The sequence below is a fragment of the Atractosteus spatula genome, chromosome 25, assembly GCF_055471065.1.
Source record: "Atractosteus spatula isolate fAtrSpa1 chromosome 25, fAtrSpa1.hap1, whole genome shotgun sequence".
In the NCBI taxonomy this organism is placed as follows: Eukaryota; Metazoa; Chordata; class Actinopteri; order Semionotiformes; family Lepisosteidae; genus Atractosteus; species Atractosteus spatula.
Genome location: NC_142730.1, coordinates 13,384,423 through 13,412,393, shown reverse-complemented (window position 1 = coordinate 13,412,393; position 27,971 = coordinate 13,384,423). Strand labels below are relative to the sequence as shown.

The 27,971-nt window shown below is 37.8% G+C and overlaps 1 protein-coding gene across 7 annotated transcripts in view; it reads right to left on the bottom strand.

The window, feature by feature from the left end:
• Positions 1 to 21,302, bottom strand: part of LOC148815471 (NLR family CARD domain-containing protein 3-like) — an 85,917-nt gene extending 64,615 nt beyond the window's left edge. For 5 of the 7 annotated variants that reach the window (XM_088905123.1, XM_088905125.1, XM_088905124.1 and 2 more), the window contains exon 1: positions 19,537 to 21,278. In XM_088905123.1, the coding sequence (XP_088761249.1) occupies positions 19,537 to 21,278 (1,742 nt within the window). Of the gene's footprint in view, positions 1 to 19,536 lie in introns of all 7 variants that reach the window. The other 2 variants (XM_088905129.1, XM_088905130.1) reach the window with 1 other exon arrangement.
• Between the last annotated feature and the right edge of the window lie 6,669 nt (positions 21,303 to 27,971).

The window sequence follows — 27,971 nt, the reverse complement described above, 5'->3', positions numbered from 1 at the left end:
AATTCCGGATACTATTATTTTGCTAGCGGTATTTACCGGTAACTTGCGGTATTTAAACAACATAAACAAACAAATTAAACTATTACAGAATACAAAGGAACAAGTAATAGGTTTATTCCATGCTTAAAAGAGAAGAAAGAAAACACAACATTTCGGCTGTGGAGCCTCCTTCAGGTGTGAGGACTGAAACGTTGTGTTTTCTTTTTTTTTCAAGTGGCAGCCTGCTATAGCAGCACTGTGTCTTTTTGTTGTCTTTTTGTTTCTTTCAGTTAGTTAATGCTAGTGTGTTAGTGTTTTTTCTTCATACCCTTGCCTGCAACTAGATTTGCAATCACAACATGATGGATACTAGGAAGCTGAGATACTTTTTCTTGTTTTTTTCTGATACTCGGACCTCTGTTTCTATTGGGTTGCAATGCCGATAGCTACAGAGGCACTGTCTACACGTGGGACCAGCTGATCTTGCTTACGCGTCCGGCTCTACTTACTGGAGAGAAGCCATCAGTTCCGGAAGAGCTGAGGAGGAGAAGCCGAGGCTATAGGGCTGGTGCGACACGAAAGGTGCAGAGAAGGAGATTTAAACCCTATCTTCCTTTGATCATCATGGGAAATGTGAGGTCCTTAGTGAGCAAGATGGACGAACTGGGAGCATTGGTGAGGAGTCAGAGGGAGTATAGAGAATGCAGTATCATGTGTTTCACCGAGACGTGGCTGCAGGAACTTATTCCGGATTCGAATGTTACCATCGGCAGCTTTCAAAGGAAAGAGGAAAAGGAGGGGGGCTCGCGGTGCTTGTCAACAACAGATGGTATAATCCTGGAAATATTCATGTTAAGGAGCGTGTCTGAAACCCGGACATTGAACTGGTTGCCATAGGATTGCATCCATACTATCTGCCGCGGGAGTTTACATGCGCCATCTTTGTTGTTGTTTACATTCCACTCACGGCGAACACAGAGGCAGCGTGTGATGTCATAAACACAGTCACAGCCAGGCTACAAACAAAGCACCCTAGCGCTTTTATAGCTATTTCAGGGGACTTTAACCACGTCTCTATTTCCACCACTTTGCCTACTTTCCACCAGTTTGTTAAGTGCCAGACCATCTTTGGGCTTCCACATTAGCAACAGAAACAGTCTCTGTATTCTAATTAAATCAATGTTGTGTTGTATAATGAGGGGGCCACTTGGCAGCTTCTGGGCCCTAGGCAGCTGCCTACTGTAGCTCACCTATGCCCAGGGTCAGCCCTGGTTGATTATGTATTAATTTAATTTTGGCATTTATATTCTCATTTTTTCATCAGTGTAATGTTTTCCTACCTGTTTTAACTGCTATAATGAGATCCCATGAATGTACATAAAATTACTGTTTGGTCATTTGATCATATACATGTGTGTCCTATTTGTTGGGATATTTTTTATAAACATATTCTTACGTTTTCCATTCAGAAGTTTTGTTAGGTTCTGATGACATAGGGATGAAATATGTATTAATTATTTGGAGTGACTTGCCTCACTAAGGGATGGCAGCCTATCTGAGGCTGGATAGACTACCCAAAATCCTCCACCTTCACTATTGTGAGGATCAAGCTGGAGAGTTTGCTGCTGCAAGGGTGTAGATGTCGTGTTGAGGGGGCTGCAAAACAGACTTACATATGGAGGCAAGCAGAAGTAATTAATAACAATAATTTCTTACACTTATATAGTGCTTTTCTGGACACTCCACTCAAAGCGCTATACAGGTAATGGGGATCGCCCCCACCACCACCAATGTACAGCCCCACCTGGATGATGCAACCGCAGCCATAGTGTGCCAGAACACTCACCACACATCAGCTATTAGTGGGGAGGAGAGCAGAATAATGAAGCCAGTTCATAGATGGTGATTATTAGGAGGCCATGATTGGTAAGGGCAAATGGAAGATTCAGTGAGGACACCAGGGTTACACCCCTGCTCTTTTCGAGAAATGCTCTGAGATTTTTAATGACCACAGAGAGTCAGGACCTCAGTTTTACATCTCATCCAAGGGACAGCACCTTTTTACAGTACAGTGTCCCCCTCACTATGCTGGGGCATTAGGACCCACATGGACTGCAGGGTGAGTGCTCCCCACTGCCCCCACTAACACCTCTTCCAGCAGCAACCATAGTTTTTCCCATGATGTCTCCAGTCCAGGTACTGGCCAGGCTCACACCTGCTTAGCTTCAGGGAGTTGCCAGTTGTGAGCTGTAGAGTGATATGGCTGCTGGCAAGTATACATGATTAGGATGATGTGACCTGTTTCTGGACTGAACAGTAAACTGATACATCTGTTCTTTTTCTTTTACCGTTTACAACCATTTTTTGTGCAATACATGCCAGGGACCTGTGCAATACATTTATATTTATAGTTATATTGTGCAATACGACTTTTTTGTGTACTGTTCTGTTCTGGTTTGTTCTTTGTGTGTTCTGGACTGTGAGTAACTCTTCTTAGTGCACTTCTCACTGTACTGATTATATTGTATGTATTGTATTATTATTATTGTATCATTCGTTACACTGTGTCTGTGTTGTCTGTGTTAAGCTGCTGTTGCACTGTAATTTCCTTCACAGGATCAGTAAAGTATCTATCTTTCTTCTCTTTTCAGTATGAAATAAACCTACAGATGCAGCCATTCAAAATGCGCGGGCGATACCGCATTATTTTCCGGTACGCTGTATGCAGTCTACCGCAAGTTACCGGTAAATACCGCAAGTTACCGGTAAATACCGCTAGCAAAATAATAGTATCCGGAATTTCCGCAAGGTGGAGCTAATAAAGCTCAACCTCTCATGTTTGAGCTGTAGCCATCAAAGTCTTTAACGAAGATATTACTAATAGTATTAATAATAAATGACCTTGGACAAGCTGTAAACTCAAAGTATTGCCCTGGTCCACATTCTTTTTTTCATTGACCGTCTTTGTAAAAGTAACACCACAGCATTTCGCAATCACGCATTTTTTTCTAATCATGCAAAGTACAGTAATTTTTGAGAATCATTTCACCATGTCTTACACATGGTCATAAAAGAGATTGATTTAGGAACATAAACATATTACCGTATGCAAACTGTACTGTATACAGTATGTATATGTATATTTAATGTCTTAACTGTGCCCGTTTAAGTATTGAATATTTATATGGAATTTTACCACTGAAGGGAAATCTTAGTGCCTGAGCATAAAAAGAATAGGAGCATACTGCAACGCGTGTGAAGGCCATAAACGATATTAATTTTGGAACATAAACATACAGTATATGGCTGGTCTCGGTACTTTAAAGAAAACATACACGAAACATGGTTTCATTATGACCAGAATCGGTCTTGAGATATTTTTAACTTGATTTACAGTATTTGAGAGGTATGTCTTGACACCGATACTACGTAAGTACTGCTCACGTACTGTATATGTTTCTAGGTTTATATTATGCATTTCATACGGTCAAATTACTGTTGAGCAACTGATAAGAAGCGCGAAACGGTATGCCCAGGGCGTTTTAGTTTCGTTTTGTGCGGGGACTGCTTTAACTATATCGCCGTGGATTGATTAGAGATATCAAGTACATACAAGTCATTTTTTAAATGTTGTAGTTTGTCTTGTAAAAATGTTACGAGAACATCATCTGTCAACAATTACACAGGTTCTGTTTCCATATTGCGGATTTTGGTTACGTAATATTATTTTCTAATTTAACGTTGTGAATATATGATTTGGGCAAACGAAGCCGCAAAGAAGTACATTATGGGTTGTTGTTTTTTTTTTGCAGTTTTATCTAGAACAAGCGATGCTTAAACCTTTGTCTGATTCTTGTGAAACTATCCACACGACAGTTACCCACAGTAGGAGTTGACTTCAGTGATGTCACTGATGGGATGTTTCTAAAAATCCATCCTCTGTAAAACGTCTTCTCTAGTTGTCCTGCATATGTATTCGCTAATGAAGCTGTGTGTTCTGAGCCTGGATCTCTACATTTCTGTATGAACCAGCTTAGAGGGCTAAAGACAGCTTGTGTTTAAATTGAGTGTAAGGTAATTTATGCTTCTAAAGTAATGGTCATCATATTGATTTGAATCGCGTTTTGATTTAAATCGTAAACGCGTGTTTAAATATATGTGTTTAAAGGCGATATACTGTATAAAAGCGAGTGTGTTCCGCAGGGGATTCAAAAAATTTATTTTTTTTAATCGCGTATCTAAGGAAAATTGCAGTATAACTTTGTTCATGCACAAACAGTGGCATGTTACATTATAATTTGGGTGTCTCCCTTTGCCAGAAAGCTCTAAATTGCATTTTGAGTGCGGTTTTTGACTTTTTCTAAATTGCAACCCATAAATAAAGCTGATAAACCTTAGACTAACTGTATTCTAAACTGTATTACAACGTAAATTGCAAAAATGCACTTGGAATCTGTCCAAGCCCTCCTACGAAAATTATTTAAACTGCGACACTGATCATTCACCTCTAAATAAACTTTATTTTATATAGCGTTTTAAGCGAATAGGTAATTAGATTGCTCATAAACCTAATCACTTTTTCTACATAAACACAGCGTGATTGCTCTCTGAAAATGCTTTTCCTTTATATTTAGGCTCAGATTTCAACTATAGATCGCATTATTATAAACTTTCTTGGAAAAATGTATTTTATGTAAACCATGTTTGCTATTAATTCATTTAGGGCTAAAATACGTTCATTGTCTTCCAATCGAGTCGAGTTGACATTAGAAGCTTGCCACTCCCGGACTGTTACACCAACGCATTAGCATGTTAAAGCAACTTAATTGAGGTGCCCAGCTACCAGTTAACACTGTACTTCCTACTTTAAAAATACCTGTGAAACCGGTTTAATTCGTCACAGCCAGCACTCCTGCAGAGAGGGGGTTCTACTCGTAAAGTAGAAGCAGGCGAGATTTCCAGCGAAAGACACCTCCCCCCCCCCCCTCAAAAACCCAGTAAGCAGTAAGGCTTTATGTTGAAAATTGAGGTGGATTTTGTTTATGATAAAGAGGATAAACTGGGATGGGAGGAGGGTTTGGTTTTGCATAAGGGGCGGGATTATGATAATTGCAGGAATTTGCGAGAGTATAATGGTTTGATATATTTGATTTTGTATTGTGGTTGTTATCTATGTTTTTGGTTGGTATTATGTTTATATGGTTGTTTTTGTTGGTTGGTTGTTATTATGGTTATCAATAATACGATCTATAGTTGAAATCTGAGCCTAAATAAAAAGATAAAGCAAGTGATTAGATTTATGAGCAATCTAATTACTTATTCGTTTAAAACGCTATATAAAATAAAGTTTATTATTAATTTGCTGGACAGAGCGGTGAACATTATTATGCATAAGACAAAGATAACGATCCTGATCAGTTTAGAAATCTGTGTACGCTGTAAGGTTTTTACTTCTTAAACTTTTAAAATACACGTTTTGAATAGAAAGAAATCCTCTTCCTGGTACAGTCGCATGAAGAGAGAGGCGAAACAGCCCTGTCGCAGTACACGAATATAATCATATCGTTATTAAATTCTTTAGCTACGCGATTCCATATTATATTAGCAGGAAAGCTTAAACTATCACTTTTTCACATGCTATTTCACATGTTAGTTAAATTTAATTTATTTATATATTATATATTTATATCTCTGACCAAGGGGTTGTCTCATTTTTTTAAAGATATGTTTGTTCACAACGGCGACTGTCAGAAGATAGGACACAGCGGCTCAGGCACCCGCTGAATGGAAAAGGGGCACTTTAATGTTCTGTATGGCTAATACTAAAGCCAATACTAATATTCAATACTTTAATATCCTTTTCTGTATGTTTAACAATAGTGGGTACTGGCCTAATTCGTCCCTGCTCCCGTTGTTAGGTGTTAATGTGTTGTTAAGTGTGAATTTGTACCTGTTTCCCTGAGGTCTGGATTTTTTTCTGGAAAACCATAACTCCGGTCTTGTTCAGTTTGACTGTCGGCGCCCAGGTCTGACAGTGCTGCTCCAGCAGTGCCAGGTTCTGGTGCAGCCTCTGTTCTGTGGGCGACAGCGGGACCAGGTCGTCTGCACAGAGCAGGAACTCGATTTCCATAATTAATGCAGATCAGTAAATCAAGGGACAAAACAATTATTGCGCCCGGGTCCTCGATGGGCTTTGACGTGCTAATGCGTTGGTTTAACAGTCCGGGTGTGGCAAGCCTCTAATGTCTCCCGACTTTTAAAACCAAGTAATAACTTAACTATATGTGCAAACGTTTCATATGTTGCTGTTGTGGATGCCTGTGGAGTGTATCTTATTTGCCGCGCGCCCTCCCCCCCTCTTTCCCTCAATTCAATTCAATTCAAGGTGTTTTATTAGCATGGCAGATGGGTTCAATCAGTGTTGGGTATTTACTTTGCTTTGAGATTCCACTTTTAAAGGTGATATATAAATTTTTGACTAAAATAAACTAATATCTTTGTCTTCTAAGCTCTCTGTGTACAGTGGAGCCTCCTGTCCAGCCAGCACATGTCCACAGACATTAACAACAGCGACATATCATAAAACGTTTGCACATATAGTGTGCAAAAATGCACTTTATTTACTAAAAATAAGACAGAGATACTGTATCAATTTATGTTGCATTAGCCTGATTATGATTAATAAACCACATATAATTAAACACGCGTTTGCGATTTAAATCAAAACACGATTTAAATCAATATAAATGTTTATATTGTATCGCATACTGTTCAGCCTCCATTTCTCTATAAAAATTTACTCTATTACACACACACACAATAGAAGCAGGAAGCAGAAGCAGGGACCGTTGTCAGAAGGGAAGAAGGTGACTATTCATTGTTATCAAAAATGACTTAGAATCGATCATGTTGCGATATTTTGAAATATAAAAGTCAATTGATTGTCCATAATATCGCTATTCTATTTTTTCGAAGAAATGTTTGTTAAAAGAGAAGTCCAGCACCAGCTGCATTTGAACACACAACCTGCAAGTTGTTAATCAGGCACGTAGACCAGTAGGCTACAAGACAACTTGCATGAACAGGGAGGCGAAACAGCCCTACACAGCCCTGTCGCAGTACATGAATATAATCATATCGTTATTAAATTCTTTAGATACGCGATTCCATATTATATTAGCAGAAAAGCTTAAAACTACCACTTTTTCACACGCTATTTCACATGCTAGTTAAATACTTCGATGCTTGAAATGTTTAGGGAGAAATGGAAAACCGGTGTGTATTTTTCCTTTAAAGTACCGATTCCTGGAATCTGACTGGCTGACACCCTTCTGAAGTGGTTCCATAAAATCTGGTATACGGAAAAGAAAGCATTGATAAAAAAAGCCTGGATTCTCATGTATCTCATACAAGTATCTTTTAATACAGTCTTTGCTGTGCTCTTGAGGATCCTTGTGATATTTTGAGCTCTAGTTGAATGATAAGTGTCGCATTTTAAATCATTTTCGTAGTTAGAAATTATGAAACGCCCTGTTAAAAGGAAGGGAGTTTTTATGCCTGTTGAAGTAAAACAAAATGCCTGACAAAGTATGACTTGGACAGATTCCAAGTGCTTGTACAAATGTGCTAAAGAAATTATACTTTGAGTATACAGCTTGTCCAAAGTCATCCATTATTAATACTATTAGTAATATCTTCGGTAAAGGCTTTGATGCATAAATATTTCTGATAAAGGTACAGATGCAGCCATTCAAAGTGTGCGTTACAGACACGTACCGCAGGTGGCGTCGCGCAGTGTGACGCAAGATGACGCGTGGCACCGCAGTACGTGATTGGTTGACCAACAGGGGCACTCGTGGTCCGTTGGTCTGTCGTAGAAAGACTTACAGTAAACGTCTTTGCTGTGCCTGTTGTAGATATTGAATTTTACCACTGAAGGGAAATCTTAGTAGCTGAGCATAAAAAAATAGGAGCATACTGTAACGCGTGTGAAGGCCATAAACAATATTAATTTTGGAACATAAACATACAGTATATAGCTGGTCTTGGTACTTTAAAGAAAAAAATACACACCAGTATTCCATTTCTCCCTAAACATTTTAAGCATCGAAGTCTTTAACTAACGTGATACCGGAGTCAACAAGCATACTTTTAGAATTTGATTAATAGGGAATAGAATATGGAATCGCGTATCTAAAGAATTTAATAACGGTATGATTATATTCGTGTACTGCGACAGGGCTGTGTAGGGCTGTTTCGCCTCCCTGTTCATGTGAGTTGTCCTGTAGCCTACTGGTCTACGTGCCTGACTAACAACTTGCAGGTTGTGTGTTCAAATCCAGCTGGTGCTGGACTTTTTTCTTTTAACAAACATTTCTTCGAAAAAATAGAATAGCGATATTATGGACAATCAATTGACTTTTATATTTCAAAATAACACAACATGATCGATTCTAAGTCATTTTTGATAACAATCAACAAACAAACATTTCTTTGAAAAAATGAGACGTTTCCCTTGGTCAGAGATATAAATATATAATATATAAATAAATTAAATTTAACTAGCATGTGAAATAGCGTGTGAAAAAGTGGTAGTTTTAAGCTTTTCTGCTAATATAATATAGAATCGCGTATCTAAAGAATTTAATAACAATATGATTATATTCATGTACTGCGACAGGGCTGTGTAGGGCTGTTTCGCCTCCCTGTTCAGGCAAGTTGACCTGTAGCCTACTGGTCTATGTGCCTTGCTAATAACTCACAGGTTGTGTGTTCAAATCCAGCTGGTGCTGGACTTTTCTTTTAACAAACATTTCTTCGAAAAAATAGAATAGCAATATTATGGACAATCAATTGACTTTTATATTTCAAAATATCGCAACATGATCGATTCTAAGTCATTTTTGATAACAATGAATAGTCACCTTCTTCCCTTCTGACAACGGTCCCTGTTTCTGCTTCCTGCTTCTATTGTGTGTGTGTGTGTGCAACAGAGTAAATTTTTTTAGGAGAAATGGAGGCTGGACAGTATGCGTTACAATATAAACATTTATATTGATTTAAATCGTGTTCTGACTTAAATCGCAAACGCGTGTTTAATTATATGTGTTTTTTAATCATAATCAGGCTAATGCAACATAAATTGATACAGTATCTTTGTCTTCTAAGTATCTTAATAAACTTTCAGCATAGCTTTCTACCCGTTTAGATTTATATTTCTTGGGATTTTGGGATCAAACGTGGAAGGATTAGATTGTAATACGTTTTAGAAAAGTGTAATCTATACCTGCCCAGACTGTACGCCATCCTAAACCCCGCCTTTCACTAGTGTCCTGCCCTTCCCCGCGCACCCCAGCCGGGCGCTCTTCAGCCTGTGCCCGAGACGAATGTATATTTTGATATTTACACCCGGCGCAGCACCGAGGGAGCGTCTGCATTTATAACTTAGTTTTTAAAATTAGTCAAGCAATATGAAGCATCTCCTTTTACTTTTAAGTCCCTTAAATAAATTGAGCACAGCTTTCTCACCACTTAAGATTGCTTTTTGATACCATCCTTACACAAAGCAGAAACTTTCCGATGACTCACAGTACAAGTGGAAAGATTACAGATTTTTATCGTCTTTAATTTTGTTACGTTATACGTTTTAGGAACGTTTCATCTAAACAAACACCACAAAACTATTCTCGATTGTATTTCTGAATGTTATGTTACACCTGCAGTAGTTCACTGTTTTAAATACATCGAATTAAGAAAGTTATGTGTAGCACTTCAGATCTTTTTTTCTGAACCAGTGAAAATCTGATCATGTTCCTCTATAACAATAATAAAAAACTTTATTTTACATATCACCTTTAAAAGTGGCATCTCAAAGCAATACAGTAGATCGAAAAACAGTTAAAAGGGACCAAAGTAAATACCAGACAAACGCAAACGCGTTTTTAATAAAATGCTTTTATTCATTCAACAGGGAGTGAGAGGGACATCCAGCAGAGAGAGACACACACACCGGTTTCCATTGACAAAATTGTTTTTTTTTCAATTCCTCTTGTCTAACAGGAATGTTTTGTTTGTGGACAGACTGTTAGACTAGAGGAAAAGAGCGCCTCTTTGTACGAAGCATTTCGTTGATCCGATCACAAATTCTTTTCCAGTCGCACGAAGTAAGGGTTGAGAATCTCCGATTCACCATGCGACTAATGGTTTCCCGGAGATTGCAAGGCAGGGCACTTTTGCCTCTGGACCTATCGAAATTTACAGACGTGGTCCACCCCCAGTAAATTTCAAAAGTCACAAGATTTCGAAACACGAGGGCGGCATAGCGGTCGGCTCTTGCTTTCCCGTCTATGCCGATGCACTACAAGTACAACCTCCCCTCCATCTCCTGAGTGATGGGTAGCAGTTGGATATCTGGGAGAGTTATTCGTCCCACTGGCGTCTGTGAATTCCGCTCTGTGAACGGTGCTTCCTGGGGGGAGATAGACGGCGGGGACAGTATAAACAAATTCCTGCGCGGTGGTGAGTGGAGAGGCCGGGATGGAGTGTCCTGAGGCGGTGTGTGCTCTGCGGAGGGCACAGCTTCCGCCAGGCATTGCAACCTGCACGGCGGGGAGAGGCACTTTTCGGGAGACAGCTGCTCAACTGTTTGACTGCTGGAACATACTGTCTCCTTCCTCTGCATTTTCAGGAGTGTCTCTAGCCTCCCAATCCTCCCCAGTAATGCATCGTACTGCTCCCGCTGCTGCCGAAATGTCTCCACACAGATGCTGCTTCTACATGTTGGCACCCTGGCCAGTGGCCGAGAGCAGAGACCCACGGCCTGTGGCAAAATAACAAAATTCATGTAAGAAATAAAGTCACACAGTAGTATTCATCAGTCGCGGAACAGACGTCAAAATAAACTTTTCTTTTTTTCCGTCTTACCGCTTTCTTTTTTACTGTCCTGGTGGTAGATTTCGAAGATCGTTTCGCCCGTGCGGTGTTTTCTTGAAGAACAGGCTACAAAGAAATAATTATAATTGAATTTAAAATTCAAAACGGCAATAATACCTTGTAATATGCGCTGTAATCGCGTATTTCAGATGAAGTCTGCTGTATTTGCTTACCCTTTGCTCTTTGGAAGCTGGGGCGGCAGAAGCACCCCGTCTCATCCCGTAAAAGGTCTTGGTCTCCATACTGTACTGTGGTCGCTGTAGTGCAGGTTCGCAGTTTTTTTTGTGATGGGAGCTCACCCAATCCCTTGGTATATTTATGCTATATTCACATGTACGGCTAGAATGTTCATTGTCTTCCAGTGAAAGGTGGGTGCCTTTTGCCGAAGTCGGGAGACATTAGAGGCTTGCCACACCCGGACTGTTAAACCAACGCATTAGCACGTCAAAGCCCATCGAGGACCCGGGCGCAATAATTGTTTTGTCCCTTGATTTACTGATCTGCATTAATTATGGAAATCGAGTTCCTGCTCTGTGCAGACGACCTGGTCCCGCTGTCGCCCACAGAACAGAGGCTGCACCAGAACCTGGCACTGCTGGAGCAGCACTGTCAGACCTGGGCGCCGACAGTCAAACTGAACAAGACCGGAGTTATGGTTTTCCAGAAAAAAATCCAGACATCAGGGAAACAGGTACAAATTCACACTTAACAACACATTAACACCTAACAACGGGAGCAGGGACGAATTAGGCCAGTACCCACTATTGTTAAACATACAGAAAAGGATATTAAAGTATTGAATATTAGTATTGGCTTTAGTATTAGCCATACAGAACATTAAAGTGCCCCTTTTCCATTCAGCGGGTGCCTGAGCCGCTGTGTCCTATCTTCTGACAGTCGCCGTTGTGAATGTCTGTAGAGTGTATCTTATTTTTAGTACTATATTTTTGTATTATATTCCCTATTAATCAAACTCTAAGAGTATGTATCGGCTTGTCCCCTCCTCCTGCCCCTCTCTGTGTACTTTGAAAACCAAGTAATAACTTAACTATACAGTATGTGCAAACGTTTCATATGTTGCTGTTGTGAATGCCTGTGGAGTGTACAGTATCTTATTTGCCTTGCGTCCTGGTTATCTCGCGCGCCCCCCCCCATTCAATTCAACTCAAGGTGTTTTATTAGCATGACAGATGGGTTCGATCAGTGTCGGGTATTTACTTTGCTTTGAGATTCCACCTTTAAAGGTGATATATACATCTTTGACTAAAATAAATTGATATCTTTGTCTTCTAAGCTCTCTGTGTACAGTAGAGCCTCCTGTCCAGCCAGCACATGTCCACAGACATTCACAACAGCGACATATCATAAAACGTTTGCACATATAGTTAAATTATTAGTTGTTTTTCAGGAAGGAAAAAAAAACACTTGAACAACTTATCCAGTCTCTCGAAATAAAAAAACTAATAATAATGTAACATGCCACTGTTTGTTCATGAACAAAGTTATACTGAGATTTCCTTAGATACGCGATTAAAAAATAAATAAATAAAAATTTGAATCCCCGGCGGAACACATTCCATAAAAATCAGCGCTTTTACAGTATATATCGCCTTTAAAGGTGGCTTCTCAAAACGCTTTACAGGATAAAGACAACAAGAACAGCAACAACAACAATATTGTATTTCATTGCACTTTGAAAACCAAGTAATAACTTAACTATATGTGCAAACGTTTCATATGTTGCTGTTGTGAACACACTACTGTGTTCACACAACTCTCCCCTCTCTCCCTCAATTCAATTCAATTCAAGGTGTTTTATTTGCATGACAGATGGGTACAATTAGTGTTGGGAATGTATATTTTGATATTTACACCCGGCGCAGCACCGAGGGGCGTCTGCATTTATAACTTAGTTTTTAAAATTAGTCAAGCAATATGAAGCATCTCCTTTTACTTTTAAGTCCCTTAAATAAATTGAGCACAGCTTTCTCACCACTTAAGATTGCTTTTTGATACCATCCTTACACAAAGCAGAAACTTTCCGATGACTCACAGTACAAGTGGAAAGATTACAGATTTTTATCGTCTTTAATTTTGTTACGTTATACGTTTTAGGAACGTTTCATCTAAACAAACACCACAAAACTATTCTCGATTGTATTTCTGAATGTTATGTTACACCTGCAGTAGTTCACTGTTTTAAATACATCGAATTAAGAAAGTTATGTGTAGCACTTTAGATCTTTTTTTCTGAACCAGGGAAAATCTGATCATGTTTCTCTATAACAATAATAAAAAACTTTATTTTACATATCACCTTTAAAAGTGGTAGTACCTTTTTTAGTACTATATTTTTGTATTATATTCCCTATTAATCAAACTCTAAGAGTATGTATCGGCTTGTCAGTCAGGTCTTTTTTCTCTCTTTGAATTGTCGTTTACACCTCGCACGACTTTAAAAGCTAGCAAGACGAGCCTTGTTAACAAAAAAACTAATAATAATGTAACATGCCACTGTTTGTTCATGAACAAAGTTATACTGAGATTTCCTTAGATACGTGATTAAAAAATAAACGTTTCATATGTTGCTGTTGTGAATGCCTGTGGAGTGTATCTTATTAAGCTCTAAATTGCATTTTGAGCGCGGTTTTTGACTTTTTTTAAATTGCATTTTGGGCGCGGACAGCACATACAAGGGTTAATGAACTGCGCCAAGAAATTTAAAATAGTATTCTTTAGGTGTGAGGGTAGGAGTGGACCGCAGCAGGCATAATCAGCAAACCAGGAAAACAAAGAACAGGACAGGTGAGATGTGTATCCAGAAAGCGAGTGATCAGAAAAAGGAAATGGTGTTACGCCCAGGTTTTCGACCCAATTGTTTTAACTTGCTAATGCATCAGACACATTTCCTGGCGTATTGTGTTTTAAATAAAATAGGAGTGTCTTTCCCTGGCATTAGCTCATCGGTATGGTGTAAGGTTTATCTGTACCATACCATACAGTATATAGGTACAGAATTCAAGCTGCACCACTGTATCGCTTTGGTAAGAGGACGGACAATGACCAAAATCACGAAGACTCTCTCACACCAAATAATGAAGATGAAAAGAAACGGGAAGTCAACACGGGACATTGTACAGCAGTTGGCTTCGATGGACATCTTCGTTTCTGAAAGCACAGTGAGACGGCATTATAAAGGGGAGAGGAGGCAAAGAGAATCTAAACCGAGGACGATTCAAAGGTAAATACATTTCTAAAAATACCTTTCTTGCATGTAAATACAACTACGTACATTATTTTTAAAACTAACTGCTGCAAGCGCTCCAATGGATTGAACAGGGGGAGGCATTTCAGGATGTACTTTTTACCGACGAAACAACAGTGGCTCTGGAACAGTTTTCAACAATGGCATTTTGTAAAAAGGGGAGATATGTGGAGAAGCCAAAGCCCAAACATCCACTGAAGGTTCACGTCTGGGGGGGTATATCTAGAAGAGCCCCGGGACGATGTCTTATTTTTGAAGGAATTATGGACCGTGTATTCTTCGAGGAAGTCGTGGTCACACAGCATGCTGCCCCATATATCAGGGAGCAGTTTGGATCAAGGCACCATCTCTTTCAAGACAACGATCCGAAACACACAGCAGCAAGGGCGAGGCTTATAGCAGAAGGAGTGAACTGGGTGAAAACTCCAGCCGAATCTCCAGATCTAAATCCGATAGAGATGGTTTGGCATTCGTTGAAAGACTACGTTCGGAAAACCGCTAAGCCCGTCACAAAGCAGGAACTGATCGATGCGATCTATAAATTCTGGGAGGAAGAACTGACCGAACAAAATTGTAACAATTTTATTAACAGGCTGTTTCGTGTTCTTCCTAGGATTGTTGACCGGGGCGGGGGACATTCGGGAATGTAAGTCTGAGAAAGACAGTCTCACATTTGTGGACAGTCTGTCCACAAACAAAACATGTAAAAAAAAACAATTACTTTTTGTCAATGGAAACCGGTGTGTGTGTCTCTCTCTGCTGGATGTCCCTCTCACTCCCTGCTGAATGAATAAAAGCATTTTATTAAAAACGCGTTTGCGTTTGTCTGGTATTTACTTTGGTCCCTTTTAACTGTTTTTCGATCTACTGTATTGCTTTGAGATGCCACTTTTAAAGGTGATATGTAAAATAAAGTTTTTTATTATTGTTATAGAGGAACATGATCAGATTTTCACTGGTTCAGAAAAAAAGATCTGAAGTGCTACACCTAACATTCTTAATTCAATGTATTTAAAGCAGTGAACTACTGCAGGTGTAACATAACATTCAGAAATACAATCGAGAATAGTTTTGTGGTGTTTGTTTAGATGAAACGTTCCTAAAACGTATAACGTAACAAAATTAAAGACGATTAAAATCTGTAATCTTTCCACTTGTACCGTATGTCATCGGAAAGTTTCTGCTTTGTGTAAGGATGATATTAAAAAAGTAATCTTAAGTGGTGAGAAAGCTGTGCTCAATGTATTTAAGGGACTTAAAAGTAAAAGGAGATGCTTCATATTGCTTGACTAATTTTAAAAACTAAGTTATAAATGCAGACGCTCCCTCGGTGCCGCGCCGGGTGTAAATATCAAAATATACATTCGTCTTGGGCACAGGCCGAAGATTACACTTAGATTACACTTTTCTAAAATGTATTACAATCTAATCCTTCCACGTTTGATCCCAAAATCCCAAGAAATATAAATCTAAACGGGTAGAAAGCTATGCTGAAAGTTTATTAAGATACTTAGAAGACAAAGATACTGTATCAATTTATGTTGCATTAGCCTGATTATGATTAAAAAACACATATAATTAAACACGCGTTTGCGATTTAAGTCAGAACACGATTTAAATCAATATAAATGTTTATATTGTAACGCATACTGTCCAGCCTCCATTTCTCCTATAAAAATTTACTCTGTTGCACACACACACACAATAGAAGCAGGAAGCAGAAGCAGGGACCGTTGTCAGAAGGGAAGAAGGTGACTATTCATTGTTATCAAAAATGACTTAGAATCGATCATGTTGCGATATTTTGAAATATAAAAGTCAATTGATTGTCCATAATATCGCTATTCTATTTTTTCGAAGAAATGTTTGTTAAAAGAAAAGTCCAGCACCAGCTGGATTTGGACACACAACCTGTGGGTTATTAGCAAGGCACGTAGACCAGTAGGCTACAGGACAACTTGCATGAACAGGGAGGCGAAACAGCCCTACACAGCCCTGTCGCAGTACACGAATATAATCATATCGTTATTAAATTCTTTAGGTACGCGATTCCATATTATATTAGCAGAAAAGCTTAAAACTACCACTTTTTCACACGCTATTTCACATGCTAGTTAAATACTTCGATGCTTGAAATGTTTAGGGAGAAATGGAATACCGGTGTGTATTTTTCCTTTAAAGTACCGATTCCTGGAATCTGACTGGCTGACACCCTTCTGAAGTGGTTCCATAAAATCTGGTATACGGAAAAGAAAGCATTGATAAAAAAAGCCTGGATTCTCATGTATCTCATACAAGTATCTTTTAATACAGTCTTTGCTGTGCTCTTGAGGATCCTTGTGGTATTTTGAGCTCTAGTTGAATGATAAGTGTCGCATTTTAAATCATTTTCGTAGTTAGAAATTATGAAACGCCCTGTTAAAAGCAAGGGAGTTTTTATGCCCGTTGAAGTAAAACAAAATGCCTGACAAGGTATGGCTTGGACAGATTCCAAGTGCTTGTACAAATGTGCTAAAGAAATTATACTTTGAGTATACAGCTTGTCCAAAGTCATCCATTATTAATACTATTAGTAATATCTTCGGTAAAGGCTTTGATGCATAAATATTTCTGATAAAGGTAGGTTGTGTACTTTTGTGCAACTGAGCAATCTTGCTTTCATAAAATATACCAACATTTTAATGACTGATTAGTAACATGCTGTAATACACAGTTCAAAATTAAAGGCTCAAATGTTGTACATGAGAGGTTAAGCTCCCCCTGGCGGTTTTACAAGGTGACGCCGGATAGTTTCCGGCAGAGCGTCAAATGACGCGCGATTAACCACGTGACACTGCGTGATACCGCGTGATACCGCGACACGCCCACCGGGGTATGCCGCAAAATACCTCACCCATTTTGAATGTCTGCATCTGCAGGTTGTGTACTTTTGTCCAGCTGAGCAATCTTGCTTTCATAAAATATATACGCGATTCAATATTATATTCCCTTTTAATCAAATTCTAAAAGTATGCCTGTTGACTCCGGTATCTCTTTAGTTAAAGACTTCGATGCTTAAAATGTTTAGGGAGAAATGGAATACTGGTGTGTATTTTTTCTTTAAAGTACCAAGACCAGCCATATACTGTATGTTTATGTTCCAAAATTAATATCGTTTATGGCCTTCACACGCGTTACAGTATGCTCCTATTCTTTTTATGCTCAGCTACTAAGATTTCCCTTCAGTGGTAAAATTCAATATCTACAACGGGCACAGCAAAGACGTTTACTGTAAGTCTTTCTACGACAGACCATGGACCACGAGTGCCCCTGTCGGTCAACCAATCACGTACTGCGGTGCCGCTCGTCATCTTGCGTCACAATGCGCAACGCCACCTGCAATACGTGTCTGTAACGCGCACTTTGAATGGCTGCATCTGTATTACTTGTTCCTTTGCAGCCTATGCATGCTGATGCAGCTACCCACCTGAACTATTACAGAATACATTAACTTAGACTAAGACCAGCATCATTTTACAGTAGTTTCATTTTTTTATGTTGTGTTCTTTTATAATACATTGTTTCTATAACATTCCACCCTTTAATGCAACTCACTGCCAGTTGCACAGGTCATTTTGTGTGGTTTCACTTCCTCTACAAGCAATTATAACATCTGTAATTTATTTACTTGTTGTTTTTAAATACATTTTATACAAAGGGCTGGCCCCTGGCTTAGGGGAACTAGGCGACTGCTTATGGCCCCGAGGCTTCCAGGGGGCCCATCAATGTACAACAGATTTTTTTTAATTGGCATGTTCAAATGTGGCAAAAATTCTGTCCAGTGGCTCTTTCTGTTGCTGCTATGTGCTAAACCAGGAAGGGTAAAGTTTGTTAGTGATAAATTATAATATTATAAGTTGTGAATGTAAGTGTATTAGTTTATATCACTATCGATGCTACTATACCGAATACTGTTTGTTTCATTTTCGGAAAGTAATAAATGTTGTAATCAATGTAATGCCCCTCACATTACAAGTGACTTTTTACTTCCATTGCAAACTATGTTATAATGGTTTAAAAATCAATTACTGATCCAGCCATTTAGAGTGCTGGAAGCAAAATATGTCATACCGTAAATAGCATGCTCCATTTCACTGCGTTGCAATGCTCAATACCATTTGTATTTTTTTCAAATAATCAGACACAGGAAAGCACTACATTGTAAAACTGCCAGGTGGCACAGTGAATGCTTAATGTGGTGTGACTATCATAACATACACTAAATCTTATTTTAATAATAAAAATTAAATGTGTATTTACCCACTAGTGCATTTCATTATTTTAATTACAGGCTGAGATAGATGACTGGGGTGTCTTTCAGAATCTAGACACAATAATAAATACCTAAATAGTGTTAATATTTCCACTTCCTAGAGCTTCAAATGAAGGGATGTTTACTTGCTGTGCTAGGTGTGAGAAACTGATCAAATGAATCTTCTGGTTTACCAGAAGAAGGTAATTATTTTGTGTTTAATCCCAAACTTTTTTCTTCTGATTCATAACTGTAACAAATTGTCAACTTTGCAATGAAGCTCTACCCTTTACCTATGCCAATAGCACGGCCTCTTGGAAAGGATAAGGAAAGATCTCTAACCATGTACATTTGATAAGCACCACTTGGATGATGTGAGGGCTGCCAAAATGCAGTAATAATAAACAGTAATAAAGCCAATTCATAAATGGAATTATTAGGAGGCCATGACTGATAAATACCAGGGGGAAATTTGGCCAGGACAATATGGTTCACAACCCGTACAGATCATTTAATATTCACATTTTAACATTATGGAGTTAAGCTACTATTTCAAACATGTACTGCATGTGTTTAATATGAGTGTTAATTTATATGAACTCAATGTTTAATTGTCCTCTTCAAGTTAATGAATACTTTGAGATCTTTTTTACAAGACTATCAATTGTTATATTATTATATTCAGCATATTCAGCTCTCTCTTTGTTAACTTTTACAGCATAGTCCCTGAGTGTTATTCTTGTGCTAATAATATTGCTACTTCTGTTCTCTGAACTCATACTGTATGTGTGCATTTCAAATTGTTCTGATTGATTGTTAGTAGCTTAAAAGTAATAAAAGTGTAGATCCAATAAATGTATTGTACTTGATTATTGTTTTAATGTACTAAATTACTGTAAAAGTAATTTCCAATTTTCAAAGTAAATTTAAACCATCAAATTCCTCCAGATGCTGCTCAAACAAATTCCAATTGTTTTTTTTTTCTATTTGAAAACCTAATCTATGGAAGAAAATCTCACATAAAAATTATATCTTCCTTTATAGTATATTGCAGTATATCAATACTCACAGAGCTCTTCTGGTGTACTTGACAACAGGCAGCAGTCTCAAATGCATTTCTTTTTTTGTGCTGTACTTCTTCAAGTCAAACTCATCAATTTCTTCTGAGATCATTAAAGAATAGGCCAGTGCTGAGCATTGTTCAGGTGAGAGCTCTCCTCTTGAAACACTTCCTGAACTTAGGAAACTTTTGATTTCCTCCACAAGAGAATTGTCATTTAGTTCATTTAAACAGTGAAACAAGTTGATGCATCTCTCTGGAGAAGGACACTTCCTAATCACCTTCTTGATGTAGTTTGCTGTTTTCTCTGTGCTCTTTGAGCTGCTTTTTGGCCGTGTCAGTAGGTCCTGTAACTGACTCAAGTTAGAGTCCACAGAGAGACCAAGAAGAAAGCGAAGGAAAAGGTCAAGGTGTCCATTCTTACTTCGTAAAGCCTTATCCACTGCACTCTTGTTCAATTCATACAAGCCTCTTTTTTGACATTTCCATTTAAATTTGCTTCCAAAGCTATGGTCTAGTGGATTTATATTGTTGTTTCTGTTTGAAAGAAAGACATATAATGCAGCAAGATACTCCTGAATGGTAAGATGTACAAAAGAAAATACTTTATTGTCACTTAATTTGCTGTCTTGTGTAAATATTTCTGTACACACTCCAGAGTACACTGAGGCTTGGCTGATATCAATGTCACACTTTTTTAAGTCTTCTTCATAAAACAGTAAACTGTTGTTTTCCAGGTGCTCAAATGCCAGTTGCCCCAGTTTCTGAATGAATTGTGACTGAAATTCCTTTGAATTCGTACTTTTACCAAGGTATATGTCTTTCTTATGTTTTATCTGATGTAACATGAAGCGAGTGTACATTTCAGTTAGAGTTCTAGGTACATTGGTTCCTTCTTCATTTTCTTCTGAAGCATTCTCCAGAACAGTTGCTGTAATCCAGCAGAAGACTGGTATATGGCACATGATATAAAGGCTCCTCTTTGACTTAATGTATGTGATAATAAAATGGGCCTGAGTCTCATTTGTGAATCTCTTCCTGAAATAATCCTCCTTCTGCTGATCATTAAATCCTCGCACTTCTGTCACCTGATCAACATATGCAGGAGGGATCTGACTAGCTGCAGCAGGTCGGGATGTTATCCAAATGAGAGCAGAGGAAAGCAGATTCCTTTTGATTATATTTGGCAGCAACACATTTAGAGATAATCGCTCTTTTGCATCATGCCAGGGTAAAGTGTTCTGAAAATCTAAATCAAGTCGGCTTTCATCCAGACCATCGAAGATAAACAAAATCTTGTAGGTCCCAGATGCAATATCACTAATTTCTTTCACTTCCGGGTAATAGTGGTAAATAAGTTCCAACAGACTGTAATTGTTCTCTTTCATCAGATTCAGCTCTCGAAAGAGAAAAATGAATATGAAATCAATGTCCTCATTAGCTGTTCCATCTGCCCAGTCAAGAATAAACTTCTCCACAGAGACTGTTTTACCTATGCCAGCAACTCCTTTTGTCAGCACTGTTTTGGTACAATTTTCATCTTTATGAGTGGATTTAAAAAGGTCATTATTTCTGATTGTGTCCAATTTTGAAGTTGTTTTTTTTACTGTTTTCTCAATATGCCTCACCTCATGCTCTTCATTAACTTCTCCACTTTCCCCTTTTATTATACAGAGGTCAGTATAAATATCATTGAGGAAGACTTTCTTCCCTTGCTGACCTTCAGATTTGTTTTCATATTTCTTCTTCATCTTTTCTTTATGTGTCTCTTTGACTCTTTTCTGTGATGATTCTGAAAAAAAAAGAAAACTTAATATGAAACTAAATTCTAAAACATGATGTGCCAAACCCAAGAAAGTACATAATGCATTGTACCACAAAGTACATGCTGTATTACTGCACGGTAACGGTCAACGCCTTATATTTTCAAAATATTCTAAAACAGGGATGCAATACATCATATAACCACCTGGTGGCACAGTGAATGCATAAAGTGGCATTTGTATAACATTATTAGTACAGTAAATCTTATTTTAATCAAAATTAAATATGTATTAACTCGTTAGTGCTTTTCTGCACTCACCAATTGATAACACTAACAGATGGGAAAACTTAACGGCTCATGTGCAGCATTTGGGCTGTCGCTAGAAACCTCCAGGCTTCAAATCCTGGTCAATGCTGGGGGACAATCTTTTTCCATAATGTTAATTATAATTTTGTATAATGTTTAGACTTTTAATCATTTTAAACTGTGCATTACAGCATGTTTAACATTTAACTCATTAAAAAGTAGGTATATTTTATAAAAGCAAGATTGCTCAGTTGTACAAAAGTACACAACCTTCCACCTTCTTCATAAATATTTTAATTATGCATAAATATTTTACGCATCAAAGTCTTTAACTGGGTGACTTACAGTGGGTTGTGGTTTTAATGTGCTTGTTCTAACATTATAAACCTCATATTCTGTACTTCATAAAATGTTATAACATTTTAGCCTTTTCTAAGAATATGTAGAAAGAACACCACTTGGTGTTATTGTAAGTTGTACTTTAATACCACTTGATAGTAATATTAATATGGAATCGTGTAACCCGATCAGAGAATTACTTTCGGTTTGTTTCTTACATAGCCGAATACATAAAAATCTTCCATTATAGCTTGTTGTTGGCTCCTGTGTGAGCATGTGTATCTGGATGAGTTATTATAAGTGATGGTTTCGCGATTAATTCATGATTAGGATTTCTTTGCAGAATTCTTTAAGTTAAACAAAGGAGGGAAGAAGGGTCATTTTTACAATTGCCAGTAACCAGAGGGGGGCGACGGTATTTTGATTTTCCTGCGTGAACCGTGTTCGCTACAATATTATTAATGAGTCCCTGAGGCATATCTTACAAGTTTCGTAATTATAAAAAATAATCCTCTGTGGAGTTTGCACAAGAGACAAAAGGTACATTTTGAGAAGTCGTGTACTGCTTGCAAAGTAGATGATTTTGACAAACAGCTAATTTTGGTTGAAGAATTTAAAATCTGTCTGTACTATAACTTTATTTAATTGAGCAGAAAGTCACCTTGCTCTTACAAGCGGTTCTGTTAAGCAGAGTTTGTGTTGATTGAGTTTTTATCACCTTTGTTTGTCCTGGGTGGGGTGTTAGGGAAGAGTGATGGAGAGTGAAATAAATGACCACCAGCAATACCAGCATTTTCGCTTCTCCCTGGTGCGAGATGACAATGGCACCGAGCAATCCTTCCCAAGCTCTTTCAGAACATCTTGAAGATGGTCTGGAGGTTGATTTGTTATTACATTATTATTCACATTAATATTAATATTTGATATGTACAATTATCAGAAATATGAATATAGTTTGCATAGTATTTTATTGTGAGAGCAATTACAGCAGATATTTCACACCTGAAAACATGTTTTTTTTTATTTTACTGGGAGTGTGAACATTGAATGATCACTGGGGCGCACTGTGAGATTAACTCAATAAAAAATCAGCTACATGACGTTGCCAGCGTGAAGTTTTTGGGAAAGGGGTTTAGTAGGCAGCATTACTCACAGTTTAGTGCCCATAGAGTGTTAGTTTTAATACACTGTATAACAGTGTATTACTATAATCTTGCAAGTACGCTTGTTTGTAATTGCTATTCTTACAAATACATTTTGTATTGTTATTCTGTTTGTGTTAGTTGGTGGGCAAATGTTCGAGATGAAAATTCTTCCACGAGGAGGGTACTTTTAAATCAGAAAAGCCGGCACCAAAATTTTTCAGCTTTGTATGTCGCTTAAGCCATTTTAGTCTTTGGCATTTTAGTCATAGAGGTGAGAAGACGCCTCCCCCCTCCTCCTTTCCTCTGGCTACCTGACTTGTCCCCAAATTTTAATCATTCTGTGTCCAAATTGGAGCAGGTGAGAGAGAGTAGGAAGAAACACAGACAGAAAAAAGTGAATCCTGGCTTAATTATAAATTATATTTTACCTCTGAAAAAAGATATAAGATGTGAAGAACTGACTGATTCCTTTCTGCACAAGGACTTCTTGTGACAAAAGACATTCCAGGCTTTGAGTTATGGCAGGAATGGGGGTTAACTGATAAGAATTCCAGATGCCAGCTAGAACCCCCCCCCACAAACTAAGGAAACCTAAAACCGACCATTAAGAGTGATCAATGTCTGGGAACTGTCCGAACACCGTGACCTCTCCCCATTACCATGGTAACAACTATGTCAGAAGCAGCCAAAATGTGCTATATAAACTGGAAGTTTGGTACCTGTATTTCGAACAATACTTCGGTCTTATTGTTCTTTGCATGCAATAACACTCAATTGTTTAAACTTCATCTCGGGATCCGGAACTTATTTGTCTGTTACAACAACTTCATTTTTGTACTTTATAAGTTTGCATTTTACTTATTTTCTGAAAGTCAGATTTAATGTATATATGAACAAAGCCTTGTAAATGTTAATGTTTTTACAACATCTGGAAGAAGTGCAAAAAATTATGTGCAAATTTTTTATATTTACAGTGCAAATTTTAAATTTTATTGATTACTAATAGTTTATGCTAACACCTGACTTTCTTATTTAAATACATAAAATATTGAACTAAGTGTGACATAACATTCAGAAATATAATTAAGAAGAGTATGTGGTATTTGTATAGATGAAACTTTTCTAAAATGGATAAAAATCTAAAAACTATTAAAATGTATAATTTTTCCACATGTAATAATAATAATAATAATAATAATAATAATAATAAACGTTATTTTATATAGCGCCTTTAAAGGTGGCTTCTCAAAGTGCTTTACAGAATGACAACAACAATAAATAAAAAGAATACACAAGATAAAACACAATTACAATATACAGAGGAGACCGTGAATGGTAGTACTAAGAAAAGCAGAGGGGTGAAGAATGGAACCAGTTAAGTAAAGGATTTTCTAAAGAAGAGGGTTTTGAGTCTGGATTTGAAGGAGTTTAGAGAAGGTGATTCTTTGATATCCTTGGGGAGAGAGTTCCAGAGCTTGGGGGCATAACAGGAGAATGCCCTGTCACCCATACAATGTAGATGGGCTTGGGGGACAGTAAGGAGAGCAGAATTAGAAGAGCGAAGGTTGCGAGGTGGGGAGTAGGGCGATGATAGTTCAGACAGATGCTGAGGTGCCAAGCCATGCAGAGCCTTATAGGTGAGCATGAGGATTTTAAAGTCTACATGGAATTTGACCGGAAGCCAGTGCAAGGACTCCAGGATAGGAGTAATGTGATCATTTGCACTAGACCTGGTCAGGATTCTGGCTGCTGAATTTTGGACATACTGCAGTTTGTTCAAAGTAGATTTAGATACCCCATTGAGTAGAGCATTCGAGAGAACACAAATGTGTTGATCAGCTTTTCAGCCACAGATAGTGATAGCATAGGGCGTAGTCTAGAGATATTTCTGAGGTGAAAAAAAGATATTTTGACAATATGCTGCACATGTGAGTTGAATGTTAAGCCAGAATCAAATATAACCCCAAGGTTTTTCAATTTAGATTGAAGCTCAAGTACAGAGCCATCTACAGATAGGGTTACAGGACTGGCTTTACAAAGTTGATGGGGGGTGCCAATAAGCATGACTTCAGTCTTGTCACAGTTAAGATGAAGGAAATTTTGAGTCATCCAAATTTTTATGTCAGAGATGCAATTAGATAGAATAGAGACAGCTACATCAGTGTCAGGTTTAGTATGGATGTATATTTGAGTATCGTCAGCATAGAAATGAAAGCTGAGGCCATGTGATCTTAAAAGCTGACCAATTGGAAACATGTAAATGCTGAAGAGCAAGAGGCCCAGTATTGAGCCCTGAGGAACACCAGACTTAACAAGACCAATTTCAGACCTATACCCATTAAGAGAGACAAAGTGACAGCGATCAGTGAGGTAAGATTTGAACCATTTGAGAGCAGTGTCAGAAACTCCAAACACAGTCTCAAGACAAGAAAGTAAGATGTTATGGTCAACAGTATCAAAAGCAGCACTGAGATCAAGAAGGATGAGTATAGAAAGAAAACCAGAATCAGAAGCTATGAGAAAATTATTTGTGACTTTGACCAGGGCAGTTTCTGTGCTGTGAAGTTGACGGAAGCCAGATTGGAGGGTTTCGAAAAGGTTATTTGTCATGAGGTGGTTATGTAACTGAAGTGTGACAGCACGTTCTAGGATTTTTGCAAGAAAGGGTAAGTTGGAGATGGGGAGGAAATTGTTAAGGTTGTCGAGAGCCATGTTAGACTTTTTTGACACGGGGGTAATGGCAGCAGTTTTAATGTGTGTAACTAGTTTATTGAGGGATGCTGAGTCAAGAAGAGAGAAGCTGGAGAGAAAGGAACCAGAGAAGTTGGAAGAGGAGGGAGGAGGTATGGAAATGATATGCGTAGTGGAGAGAATGTGATGCCGGATGTTGTCGATCCTAGAACTAAAGAAATCTAAGAATGTGTTGCAAAGTTGCGATGAGGCAGGTAATGTGGTAAGGCAGTTTGGTTTGAGCAGTCTGTTGATGGTGGAGAAAAGATGTCTGGGGTTGCTTTGGTGATTTTCAATGATGTGAGAGAAGTAGGCGGATCTAGCAGGCTCTATAGTAACCGTATATTCAGACAAGTAATCTCTCCAATCCTGATAATGTACATTTAGGCCAGAAATACGCCACCTATGCTCAAGTTTGCAAGAGGCTGCCTTCATGGATCACAGATGGTTGTTGTACCAGGGAGCAGGGCGAGAGAAGGAGATGGTTCGAGTTTTTAAAGGAGCAAGGGTGTCAAGGGTAGATAAAAGAGCACTTTTAAGTAACTGTATTTTGTCCTCTAGAGGGTCAGAGGAAGAAAAAAAAGATAAGGAGGACAGAACAGAATTTGCAAACCTTGGGTGATCAATTGATTGCCAGTTGCAGACATTACAGAGCATGGGGGGGAAGTGTTAGAAACAGTGTGTGATGTCATTAGGAAGTACAATAAGCATCTGCTTTATTTAACGATGATTTCAAATATAAAACTAACTGGTGAGAAAGCTATGTTAAATGATCATTAAAAGACTTCAAGTTAAAAGAAATTATTTACGGTCCATTATTACATTTTAAAGGCAGACACGCCCGGTGCCATAAACATTCCAAGCTGCAGAACGGTCTTTATGTGCTGCCTCTTCTCTGATGGAGCTCAGTGGGTGGTGTGCTGTTTCCTCAGTGACCTGCTGTTTGCTTCACACCACAAGAAGAGTGGAGAAGGAATTTTGTCTGTACTATATGCGTGTTGTGTTTACAAAATCAAAGTTTTTAAAATGTTTAATAAGTAAAAAAAACTTACAGCTTACACAAAGATTCTAAGCTGATCACTTGGAAGAAAAATCACCCATTTTTGTGCATAAAAAGTGTTAATAACTATATAAACCCATAAATAACTATCTAAACCTGTTTTTTTCATTGATTTTAAATGCAATGTCTAATTTAGGTATTGACACGCTATTGTTTCTTATTCTTGATTTTAATTAAAATTAAAAGAATCAGTTGTCCATCGTGTCATACAATATTGTTACATTTATATGTTTTTGAGAGACTTCAGAACACTTCTACTGCTGCATAAAAATGTAGCATAATGCTAAATAATTTTACATCTGGGATCTGCTTTATTCAATCAAAGGTTTCTAAAACTGCAACCAGGTACTAGATATTGTTTAAATAAAAGCTGTTACAATTTTCACAAATCGCAATCTTTAAAATGCCTGTGGTTTGAAGGCTCTGTGTCATTTGTTGGTGGAGTTGTTGATATCTAAAGCACCCTGTCTCAAAAACAGGAGTATAAGAAAGAAAAAGTTGTGAATACAGTGACAAATACAAACAGTTTGAAATTGTTATTATTAATAATTTAATATTTTTAATACTGATCAGTTATGTTTTTATAGTTCTGTTGCAGTGGTGTTTTTAATATGGCTTTGTTATTCTCGATTATAATTGTAATATATGGTCTTTTGTTTTAAGACTTGTTGTAAAGGCTTGTCTTGAATTGTCCCATTGGGATGCAGTATTTTGAATTGAATTGAATTAAACCTGTTTTTGTTACCTAAATTAAAACTGTTTTTTTTTATTTAACTGTTTTTAATTTATTTATTGAATACATTGCGATATATAAAAATAATAATAATAAAATGCTGAAACAGGTTGAAATGTTTCCAAGATAATCATGAGGGAATGAGTCAAAGAAGTTGATGCAGAAGTTTACAAAGAAAGTGGAATATGATAATACTTTGAGCTATATAAATATATATAGATGCTTAAATATCGTTATTCATTTCTTTGGATATGCGATTCCATATTATATTCCCTATTAAGCGGATTCTAAAAAGTATATATTTTACTGAAATAACAAGGGCAAGTATTCAGAAAAAAGGTTAAAACATTATAACTTTTTAACTTT